Genomic DNA, 11,430 nt, shown 5'->3' with positions numbered 1-11,430 from the left:
CTCTCCAAATGGAGAGACATGAGCAGAGACTCAGCTGTCCAATCACGCACCGACTGGGCGGGGAAAGAGGCGGGCCTGCAGAGAGCTCCACCAATCAGAGCAACTGCTACGAGAAATACTACACGTGCTCGCATATTGACGATGATCAGCCAATGAGAGCATCAGAATGATGACTAGACTAAAAGGGCAATTTACATGAAAAATAACTTTTATTTGATTAATCGAACATTTCATCCGTCAAAAGGTCAAACAGAAGCCATTCACTGTACAAGAACAACAAGTGCTTCAACTTGATTTACACACAGACAGACAAAAAAAATATTACACTCATCTGGAATCAGCGTCTTATCAAGTTTATGTAAAAAACAACATGCAGTTAGATGCTATAAAATTATGCTAAACTACTGGTACAAAATAAAAACCTTAGTTTTATTCTCTACTTGCAAATACCCACACCTTAACAAAGACAAATGGCTGCAATCAGTGAATTTGTCCTCAACAGACTATCAGATGAAAAATTCACAGAAATGTGAACCCAGAGACTCAGCATGAGCTCAGCAAACACAAAGTAGTTTGTCTTTGGAGGCGAAAGGCCTATGTGTCCTGACTTTCCAAACATTTGTGTAACTGTGATGATATTTCTGCAGCAACAGTCCGTTAGTCATCGACAATGCTCAGCAGACCGCTCAGCTTCAGTCCGCAGGCCAGCTCTTCCTCTCGGCTCGCTAAAATCTGCCGCTCGAGCTCTTTCAGTCGCCATGCCATAGACACAGGAATGGTTCTCGGCCAGCCTGCATTCTCCAACCGATCATCAGGCTCCTGAAAGGTCAAGACAATGAACATGTATAATTACTGCAATATGTACTTGCAAATATATAATTCACAGCCATGTGTAAGAACAATATATACTACACTGCAGCTGTATGCCTCCATCAACCAGTGTAGTTTCAGTCTCAAGTTTTAATATCACCGAGTTCCAAGGGGCAAAAACATGTTTTGAGAGGCCACCCTGACGTTGACCTATTACCACCCAAATCTAACCAATTCATCTGAGAGTCCAAATGAACGTTTGAGCCAAATTTGAAGAAATTCCCTCAAGGTGTTCTTGAGATAAATCATGTTCACAATAAAGGGACGGAAGGACAGACAACGTAAAAAACAAAATGGCTCTGGCCACTGGCTTTCATCGGCACAGCGGTATAGATAATCTGACACAAACTTAATATTTAAAGTATAAATATCTGTTAAGTAAGTCAAACTTTCCTTCTTCTTAATAAGTACTTGAAGAAATGACCCTGAATCACTGAAGGAGAAGTGATGTCGTACCTGTGTGGCATCTCTCGTCTTGGCTGTGGGGGCGTGAATTATAGTTGTGGGCATGGATAGCAGGGTGGAGGATGGAATGAAGAGCGGTGTGGACAAATGGTCCAAGGGGTCGCCATCCAGCCAACGCTGAAGCTGCTCCATACTCCTGTAAAGACACAGTAGTATGTTAGGCGTACATATTGTAGATTACTTCTGGCAAATAAGAAGTGTCATGCAAAATTTCATTACTATTTACTATATCTTAAGAAGGAAGTAAGAAAAATTGAAATATGCTAATTTCTTTTACAAACTAAACTGTCACTGAGCTGTATCTCACACTGTTCCAAAGTTTATCATTCAGTTTTCATCCCTACATTCCAATACTGTATATAGGGAAAATGATATAGAGTATAACCATAACACCTCCAGAAAAGCTGTGGCCGTACCTCTTGCTTTCAGCCTTCTCCTCCTCTAAACTCTGCAGGACTTTGTGGGCCAGCAGCTCTTGTGTTGTGGGAGTGTGTGTGATGTCCAATGAGGCTGCCGGGGCCTCGGGCGGCTCCGCAAAACTGTGGAACAACCTCTGTCTGAGGGACAGACTGGTGGGTGAGGCACACGCAGCTGCACTTGCCCTGACAACAGAAGAGGGAGGATAAGGATGGAGGAGGATGGAGACAGGGACAAACGTTGACAAAAGGCAAATTGCAAAGTAGGGCTAATATGAAACAGTAAATGCAACATTATCATGCAATTTAAACTTGTGCTAAGTGTAAAAACTATGTCCACCCTTCGTTATGTCTCATTCGAACTTGAGGGAAAGGATGTAAAAGTTATGAGATGCAGCTTTTGAGACAACAGTGTAAATTATCAGCACATATCAGCCTCTAATTAACTTCTTTAAGAGAATACAGCAGATCCAACATGTTGCTTTATTTGACACAACAGCTCATACTTCATGTGCACACACTGATGAGTTTTCCCTCAACACCTCGTGCAATATTTGCCTAACGTTGATGACCTTAACAGTTTAACTCAGAATAGAGACCACAGGGAGTAATAGTAGGAGCTGTTGTCAGTAACAGATGTCAGTTACTCCACAACAACTATATCTCATCCAAATGATAAAATGTTGCAGAAGTAGCTTGAACTGAGGAGTTCAATACCCTCTCTCCTCCTGCTGCTGCTTCTCCCTGTGTGTTTGTCTGGTGGCCTGGGTCCACTCCTCAGGGGGCTGGAAACCCTTCAGTGATTCTGTGAGGAAGTAAATCAGGATCTCTCCTTCCTCTGTCACAGCATCTTCAATGAAAAAACAGTCAGTAAGCTGTATTGCAAGTCATACACACTCTTCAAGCACAGTTAAAAGTCTGTGTTGATTCTTGACAACTTTCCAGAAGAATGCCCTCACCTTCACAGGCAGGTGGCCCAGGTAACTGCCAATCTTTCAGCTTGTGGTCAATGCAAATCACCAGCACGTCGTCCCAAGGGATCTGACTATAGGCTGTAAACACACTGCCATCTCCATTGCCCCAGCTTCCCATGGCTGCCTCGGATCTGTTGGCTCGGGTACGGTGACCCTTTAGCCTGACCCTTTCCAGAAGGTTTTCCAGTCGTGACATTAGAAGAGGCTGACTGCGACATGAGACTGGGATCTGAGCAGCGTAGCAATAGATGGAGGAGCAGAGTTCACACCATGAGTCTAGAGAAAGGAAGCGATAAGCAAGCACAATAAGTGGATTATTGGTTTCTTTCTTTTGAAAAAATTCATGCAAACTCCAAAGTTAAGAAATAGCCTTCGTCTCAATCACTCACCGGTGGCCGAAAGCTGCTCCCACTGTGGCAGCTGCAGGCTGAGGATGGCTTTGCGCAGCCATGCCAGGTGCTGCGCTGAGTTCCAGCCCAGGTGAGGAACAAAATCTCGGGTTTCAGGCAGGCAGAACTCGCCCGGCGGCCACGAGAGTTTGCTGAGATCCTGCGATGATACTGCGTCAGCAATGTGAGCCAGGATGGCATTGTACAGCTGGATGATGGGTACGGGGTCCTGGGAAGGAAGACATGCGGCGCCTCGTTCCTGACGGTGGCCGTGAACTCTGGGAGTGAACTCACGACTCAAACTGGACTCTACAAGCTGCACGAGGGTCTGGCAGGACAGGGGGTGGGATGGTGGAGCACGGGCCAGCAACCAACGCAGAGAGTGGCTTAGCTAGAAACACACAAAAAGACGAAGAAGGTTCATAAGTCATTAAAAAATAACTGTAACATGTTAAAAGTGAGCATCAAATAGTAATGTTCCCCTCAAATTGTTCATCTTAAATAATTGTTCACTTCAGGTGTGAGCTTCCAGCACCAGACTGGATCAGCAAAAAACGCAAGAGCTGAAATAACGGAGGAGCAAGATAGAAGAGAGGAAGCTAGCTAAGGATTGGATCAACAAGGTGAGCCACAGAGGAGGAGATAATGCTTCTAGTGCAGCTAATCACCGAGCTGCATTTACGTGTATGTCACTTCAGCTTATCATTTTGATTTTCATAGTATTGAGCTGAAATGACACTTACACATACTTCGCCTTAAGGATAAAGATGAAATGGGAAGAAAAAAACGGGCAGGGAGGGAGACTGAAAACCATGCTGAAGAAAGGTGGGGAGAGGACATGAAAAGAGAAGAGATAGAAGAAATAGATGAAGGAGAGGAGAGCAAAGAATGAGCAGGGGCAGTACAAGTACATTTATTTCTTACTACGTCTATGTGTATGTGTGGGTAGAAGTATATTTGCAGTACCTGTTTGGATCCCTGGACGTCACTTGTGGTCTCTGGTATGAAGAAGAACGTGTACTCTGATATCAGTCCTTCCATGACCATCGTGTGCAGCATCAGGGCTGAGGCACAAGGCACCATGAGAGAAAGTGATCAGGATTATTTCACACAGATAAATTCAGCTAGTTTCATTAAAAACTACCTGACATACCTCATTGACTATCTAAAGTTTTGTTTCAACAGACTATTATTTCAATCTTAGATTGTAACAAACATGCATTTATGCCGTTTTTACTGATCATTACCTTCTACAAGTTTCTGTGTATCACCAGCGCCACCATCAGGTCCTGGCACCAGAATGACCAGAGGCAGTGGGCAATGCCATGTGCTGGCTTGTTGTAGCTGTTTAAGCTGAAGCAGAGCTGACAGCAGAGGTACATCCTGCTCGTCCTGCCCCAGCTCGACGGCGGGCATGGCAGGGAGCAACATGATCAGAGCTCCTGTCCCACAGAGCTCGCAGCTCTCCTCCATCTTAGACAGGCTGTCTTCAGTCAGTGGGCCTCGGGACGCCTGGGCCACGAAAACAAGAGGGGTGGTTACATAGTGCCAAGGCAGGGTAAATCATATCTCACTTGATAACAGACAAATAATTACAGTCTAGAACACAGTTTACCTTAATAACAGTTCTTTGAATTCATACCCTTGATATTTCTTTTTCTAATTATCGTTTACTCTTCATTATTATTTATACACACTAGGCTTTTTAGCATCTGACTTCAGTCCTCTATATAAATTAAAAATCTGATCTAACCTTGATGCTGATGTGGACTTTGTGAGTGTGTTGTCCTCTCTCCTGCAGTGTGTTGGTGACACACAGGGTCTGCAGAGTGCCATCAGGCTGCTCCTCCCCGACCTCTGACGCCTTGTCACCACCGAGTTTCACCTCCAGCCAGTCTGACAGGATTCTAATACAGAAGACAGGCGAGGACACACTTAGCGTCCGTACACACTACACACAATACCAGGTGTGTACGGGCTTATTGAAAGGTTTGGTGAACACTAGGTGCTGATGCTATAATCACAAATGAATCTAATTTAGATCGATATTAAATGAAATTAAACATGCACGTGTCACAACTGCTGTTGCTTTGCTGAGTCTATGTTAAATGCAGTGCAGCTGCCTACCTGTCTGCCAGGCCGGCTACACTCTCGTGGTTGCTGGGTAAGAGGAGAGCGAGTTTCCAATAGATTCGCTCCGGTGGGTCAGGGATGTTTTCTGACACCAGTGCCGGCAGGTCGAGCGGCGCCCACACCATCTCACTGAGAGCGACATCACAAAGAGGTCAAAATGCTGCTTTGTGGCCACACACTGAATAAACACACTCACCAACTCCAGACTTACTCAAGCAGCTGCTGATAGTAGTAGTGGACTCTCATCTGGTGGATTGCTTCTTGCCTCATTCTGAATAACCTTAACAAAGATAAAAAAAACATTCTTACTGGAGCAGTAAAGTGAAATGCATTTCATGAAACATAGATAACATGCAAAGTCTACTGTCATCCTAATTCATCCATTATAAATTCGAAAAATATGTAACAGCCCAAATTGGAGATGAATATACCTGGTGCTTGACATGGCTAAGGTGCCGGCATTTCCCAGGTTCACCAGACCACGGGCCAGATCTTCTATGGAGGGCTGTGCAGGGGCACTGGGAGCTAGAGCCCTGAGTTTGAATCGAGGGTCCACACAGCAAGGAGCTGCAGGGAAACCTCTCATCTGTCTCTTTAGCTGACGACGAACCGCGACCACATCACGCCACCTGGTGGTAATGATAAGGGGAAAAAGGTTACACATGCAGTAAACTGTAAAGATATTGTAATTCTAACAGAGTTACAACAATATACTTGTGGTACTTAGATGGTTGATATTGGACTGCTATCAAATATTTGATAATGGCCACTGGCCAGACAAGGAAGCATCTGAGTTTCCTGGTGTGGTGTATTGTGTCGCGTATTTATTTCCATTTCCAGATTCAGTCAGGTTTCTTACCTTTTGATGTACTTGTGGATACGCTGCAGCTCAGCATCGAGGATTTCTTCAATCATCAGAGCTATATCTGCATTCAGAGTCTCCTCAACTAGACTGGTGCAGACCTGCTCTGTGCATTTGGCCACACGTTCTGCTTTCTCATTCACTGCCAGCCTGAAAAAGGTGAACATGAAAAATAAACACTTTTTTAATTCAGTAGAACTTGTGAAACACATAGTATTTTATTATCAACATTTTTAGTGCTTTTTATAAAAATGTTGCAGAGGTTTACAGTGCGAGCATTTCACTTGTATTTGAGACTTAGATGTGTGCACAGAGTAACATGTATTTAGGAGGAAATGTGCAAAGAACTCAAACTAAGAACTATTCCGCTGCATAAGCCAGTGAGAATCTTGGGGTGCAGCAAAGCGACTAAGATCAGACTATGAGGTTAAAAAAAAGAAAATCACAGCTTCACTGTGCTCCAATTTTAATAATCAACAGTAAATCAGTGTAGAAAAGCTGCAGCTTCTCAATTTTATCTGGTTCTGAGTATTGCTGCCGTTGGTTAAAATAACAATCATATTCGGCTGCCACTTATATAACTTAGCTGCTGTCAGTCTGTGTGTCTCTGCACGCTGTTGTCATTAGATCTTACAAACAAACACAAAATTAACTATTATCTTGATGTGTCAGACACAGGCTCTGAATATCTAGGACTCAGTACCAGCAGATTATATCATTAATAATCCAATATTGAATCAATCTGACTGAGATCAGGGCCCAAAGAGTTGTAAATGTTTCATTGTGCCTCTTTGCATTACTAAGAAAAAAAAATTATTTGATTTAATGAGTTTCAAACTTCTTACTGGATCTCAGAAGTGGAAGTTTCCTTGATGGTCTCATCTAAAACCTCGTGGATGATCTCTGTGCAGATAGAGCAGCTGAACTGAGCCAGGAAAGCCTTGTGCTCCTGCCTCCTCCTGGTACAGAGAAAAAATGAAAACCAAATATGGGTGGGTAGTTTTTGTGAAAACAATTCTGTAGCACAAACATGGAGGTCAAAACTAAATGGAACTCTTTGTCTGCCTGAAAAAACACATTGAAGAAAAAACTAACATGACTAACAAACATTACTTTATATGCTGCTTTCCTCTTTCTTAACCAAGCTGGGGTAGTGATAAAAGGCAGTGTGCTACAATCAACAAGCTGTCAATATCAGGCTGTGCTCAGCAGACCAACCTGGCTTCTTCAAGCTTGCGTTTCTCTTCAGCAACACGCTCCTGTTCCACCTTGATCTCGGTTGAGGACACCTCCTGGAGCAATTGTCCCAACACCTCACTCACCAGTGACTCCACCTGCACACTGCTCTCACTGCAGAACCGCAAAAAAACACGTCAACAAGTAAAATCAACTTAATAAATCTCCACTCACTCTCCAGACTCTCAAATAAATAACTTGGTAAGAAGTGGGTTGGCATGGTATACATTCAAAGGTATGTTATTTGAACATATGCACAGGAAAAGCTGCTACAGAAGATGGATGGAGTATAAATCGTCTACACTTACGCAAGAGCTGTTGATGCGTAGCTGGCACCAACAACAGCTACTTCCTTCACTGCTGCTTCAACCACCTCTTCAATCACACCTTCAAGCTCAGCCATTATGTCCTGCAGTTGCAACACAGACTGTCAGTAGGTCACTCTTGCCTTTATGAGCTGAGACAGACTTCCAGATTTCCACTCCAACATTTGAAGGGGTAACATATTGCAGCTAAAGCATCATATTGAAACATTTCAGAAGCAATACATTTTAAAGTGTAAAGGGCCAACACCGTCAATCAGAGTAACCATGTTTTGACAGGAAATATCTCAGCCTTGTAGAACTGAGTTGTAAGCAGACCTTACTTTTAAAGTAGATATCGCTGTTCTTAACACATTTGTCAAAAGCTTGAAATAAAGATATACAGGGATTAGAGGGGAAAGGTTCAGTGAGAATGAATTTGTTCTGAAAGTATGACGTCTCAGAGACGGAGCAGAGATCTTCCCCACCTCATTGCTGTACACAGGCTGAGGTGCGGCCGGGGGAGATGGTGCTTTGACAGGCTGAGGTTCGGGTATCGGCTGGAAGAGCTGCTCGGCATCTGCCGGGTGGGGTGACCCGAAACGTGATTCACTCTGCACTTTTGTTGCAGTTGGGGGCAGCACACACTCAGAGGGAGCGTCGAGACGTGATCCGACCTGGGACACAGACGCAACGCTGGGCGATGCCTTCATCTCCATCTTGGCAGTGAGAGCTGAGACAATGAAGAAAATCAATGAATGAATCTGAACCTATACACTGATGTGATAAGATGATGTTCTTGTTTCCCATAATGAATTCTAAGATGACATAGGCAAAAAGAAATGATAGATGTTCTGCAAGTAAGGAGTTTTATTCTTCATGTACCAGTGGCTCTATAATGCAGCATAAATGGGTCAGATAAAATAATGGTGTTAAGGGTGGTTTAACTGGGTCAGTGCATCATGTGCCTTCCTTAACAGATGCATGTACTGTCAGTGAAGAACTTGTATTATTAATGGTAAGCAAGTGTAAAATAGACCCAGTACCTCTGAACTGGCTTGAGGAGGGCTCAGCCAGAGGGGCCTCTCCACGGAACTTGTTCTGGGAGTCAAAGCTGCTGACCGGGGTGTGCTGGGGAGGACTAGGGAGTGAGCCTCCGTTCACCACCTCCCCAATCAACACTGTTTTCTTTACGAGGATGAACTCAGACTTCTTCTGGGACAGAGGCAGCTCTGGCTCCTGATATGCCGTCCGACTCAGCTCAACCATACTGTGAACAAAACGGTCAATATCATTGACTTATGACTGTTAACTATGTTGAATAGTTCATGTTTATTCTGTTTGTCAGTTAATAGGATGCATTATACTACTTATTACATCCCAGTGGAATATGCAGATAGGCCAATGATAGCACAATGTGGTCTTCTATTATAAATCCCATTTCATCATTAACGCATAGAAGAGTGTTAGTATGAAGTGTTACACTGTATACCAAATATTTAGTTACTTATCTGATGCTTTTAAGTTAAAAATGTTTCAGTGTAAGATTTTCCAAACCTTCATTACTCTCTGTGATGATGCTAAACATTGTATTGGTATCAAAGTCAAAATTTGAGCATTGTGACCACACTAATATGATGGAGCTTATGTCAGTTGTATTTCAGTCTAAATATTTCCAAAAAAATCTCGATCAGATCACCAGTAGACACGTACCCATCATTGACATTAAGGCCGTACTGCTGGATGAAGTCAATTGCTTCTGCTGTGTTGAGGAACATAAACATCCGAGTAATGTCCTCAACTGGAAATGTAGTGGACCGTGGACCTACAGTGTGAGCGATACTCAGGGTCTTTAAGGCCTTAGCTCTGACCTGCACACACAAGAAAACAAGACATAAGGGAATAAAGAACGAGGACTGATGGACCACACAACATTCTGTCACGTGACATATCTTACACCTACGCTGACAGGAGTGACGGCTTTATGTGGAGCAAACAGCCATAAATAAGCAGCGTATGCAACTGAAACCATGTTTCAATTGTACAAAACCTGAAAATCCACCTCTAACTAACTAATAATGCTGCCATGACGAGTCAATTACTCGATCAAAAGAAATGTAACAAATCATTGGCAGAACAATCAACAATGAAACTACTTTGGTTTGCAGCTGTACCAACTTATTTAGTTTATTTGCAATGTGATTGGTGTAGATTTTTTTAACTTAATTTTCAGGAACACTAAGAAAACACAAGTCACAGGTCCATGATTTTCTCCATCTCATTCATTGGTGAAAGAAAATAGTTTGTGACCTGATTGAAATATCTGTGTAGGAGGCAGCTGGCGAGGTACGAGGCTCCTTTCACCAGCTTGAAGAAGCGCACAAAGTTGTTGCTGTTGACTGCAGCGAACGCATGAACTGCAAACTTCACCTCAGGCGAGTTACGCACGTCATCGCGGAACTGCTGCACCTCACTGTGTGACATGAAGCGGGAGGACAATGTTCATTAGTGTAATATGAAAAGCAACAGAACATCTCATGAGTCAAAGGACATTCATAAAATCCGAAAATTGTCAGTTAATTATCTAAACGTAGACACACCTCACAAACATATTACGAACAATTAATGATTATTATTATTTAATCATCCATGCGTTTGAATGTTTTCATGACTGACCGCAGGATGTCGCCATCATCCAGCCTCAGCAGCACGTTGTACTGGCGGAACTCTGCCTCGCAGGGGCAGTAGATTTGACGTGTTGCTAAGTCCTGATACATCTCTTTTAGACTCTGCAGGCATTTTGTCATGTTCTCGTTGTTGATCTTGGCATCGAACGACGACATATGCTCCTCACAGAGATGGTGGGCGCAGTGCACATGGAAGCGCGTGCACTTTTCAATCAGTGACACTGTGTGTGGGCAGCACAGGTGCTGCTGGATGATGTCCTGTGGGTATGACAGAGAAATGAATCAATATGTTGCGTTTAAACCCCTGCGGATATCACAACTGGTGCCAGGAAGTGTGGTGGAACAATGGGTTTGCCCTTACACATACATTATTGTGCGTAAGGAAGAGTTGATAGTACAACTTCATATATTAGTAGTCAAACATCAGAATTACATGAACACCAAGAACAATACACATTACTGCAACTACAAGTTTCCCCAAAACAGAAGTGTGTCTGGAGTTGATGCTTTTTGACACTTATCTGAAGTTTTAAGATGAAAATCAATTCTTCAGACTCATAATCAGCAAGAAAAGCCTTTTGCACATTGATTTCTTATATAAATAAAACAGTAAAAGATTGTTTATGGTAACTTGATGAATTGATGGAGATAACACAGTAGCTTTGAGGTGGGTGTAGAGAGCAGCAGGGCTCAGTAATTTTGTTTACCATTCCGTGGTTAAATATGAAGCAGTTCTTTACCTTACGGATGCCACGGGTCCTGTTCCAGACAAAGTCGTACCAGTCGCGGTAGTTGTCAGCGCCCTGGTCCATGATCTGAGTCACCAGATAGTCCATGGTCATGCTGAGCACAGGTAGGGGGCGCAAGTCATGAGGCAGGGGCTCCTCCTGGTCGGCTGATGAGCGACTGTACTCTTTGATTGCTGCAGCGTGACACACCTAGTTGGGGACAGGAGGAGACGGGTTTACTTTTTGGTTACTGTGTCCCTCCTGTTTTCAAAGTACATGTAAGCTCTCATTTGTAAAAACACCAATTGCCTTTATTCTTTGACCTGCAATATTGACTTATACATACCATGTACCTGTAAAACAGCCAT

At 43.3% G+C, this 11,430-nt stretch overlaps 1 protein-coding gene across 4 annotated transcripts in view; it reads right to left on the bottom strand.

Annotated features, from left to right (window-relative positions):
* Nucleotides 1–190: 190 nt before the first annotated feature.
* The window catches only part of mcm3ap (minichromosome maintenance complex component 3 associated protein), a 16,093-nt gene continuing 4,853 nt past the window's right edge, over nt 191–11,430 (bottom strand). For all 4 annotated transcript variants that reach the window (XM_020099661.2, XM_069533734.1, XM_069533736.1 and 1 more), the window contains exons 8-29: nt 11,075–11,272; nt 10,324–10,592; nt 9,958–10,120; nt 9,361–9,518; nt 8,694–8,917; nt 8,136–8,380; nt 7,654–7,754; nt 7,328–7,459; nt 6,955–7,068; nt 6,107–6,259; nt 5,679–5,876; nt 5,459–5,527; nt 5,242–5,376; nt 4,868–5,021; nt 4,362–4,626; nt 4,081–4,178; nt 3,115–3,505; nt 2,711–3,001; nt 2,469–2,601; nt 1,752–1,937; nt 1,327–1,471; nt 191–819 (exon numbers count right to left, since the gene is read on the bottom strand). In XM_020099661.2, the coding sequence (XP_019955220.2) occupies nt 658–819; nt 1,327–1,471; nt 1,752–1,937; nt 2,469–2,601; nt 2,711–3,001; nt 3,115–3,505; nt 4,081–4,178; nt 4,362–4,626; nt 4,868–5,021; nt 5,242–5,376; nt 5,459–5,527; nt 5,679–5,876; nt 6,107–6,259; nt 6,955–7,068; nt 7,328–7,459; nt 7,654–7,754; nt 8,136–8,380; nt 8,694–8,917; nt 9,361–9,518; nt 9,958–10,120; nt 10,324–10,592; nt 11,075–11,272 (3,984 nt within the window). In that variant the 3' untranslated portion in view covers nt 191–657. The remainder of the gene's footprint in view (nt 820–1,326; nt 1,472–1,751; nt 1,938–2,468; nt 2,602–2,710; nt 3,002–3,114; nt 3,506–4,080; nt 4,179–4,361; nt 4,627–4,867; nt 5,022–5,241; nt 5,377–5,458; nt 5,528–5,678; nt 5,877–6,106; nt 6,260–6,954; nt 7,069–7,327; nt 7,460–7,653; nt 7,755–8,135; nt 8,381–8,693; nt 8,918–9,360; nt 9,519–9,957; nt 10,121–10,323; nt 10,593–11,074; nt 11,273–11,430) is intronic.

Source organism: Paralichthys olivaceus, chromosome 10 (assembly GCF_024713975.1).
Source record: "Paralichthys olivaceus isolate ysfri-2021 chromosome 10, ASM2471397v2, whole genome shotgun sequence".
Classification (NCBI taxonomy): Eukaryota; Metazoa; Chordata; class Actinopteri; order Pleuronectiformes; family Paralichthyidae; genus Paralichthys; species Paralichthys olivaceus.
The sequence above is the reverse complement of the archived record's forward strand: the minus strand, read 5'-3'. Positions and strand labels throughout refer to the sequence as shown.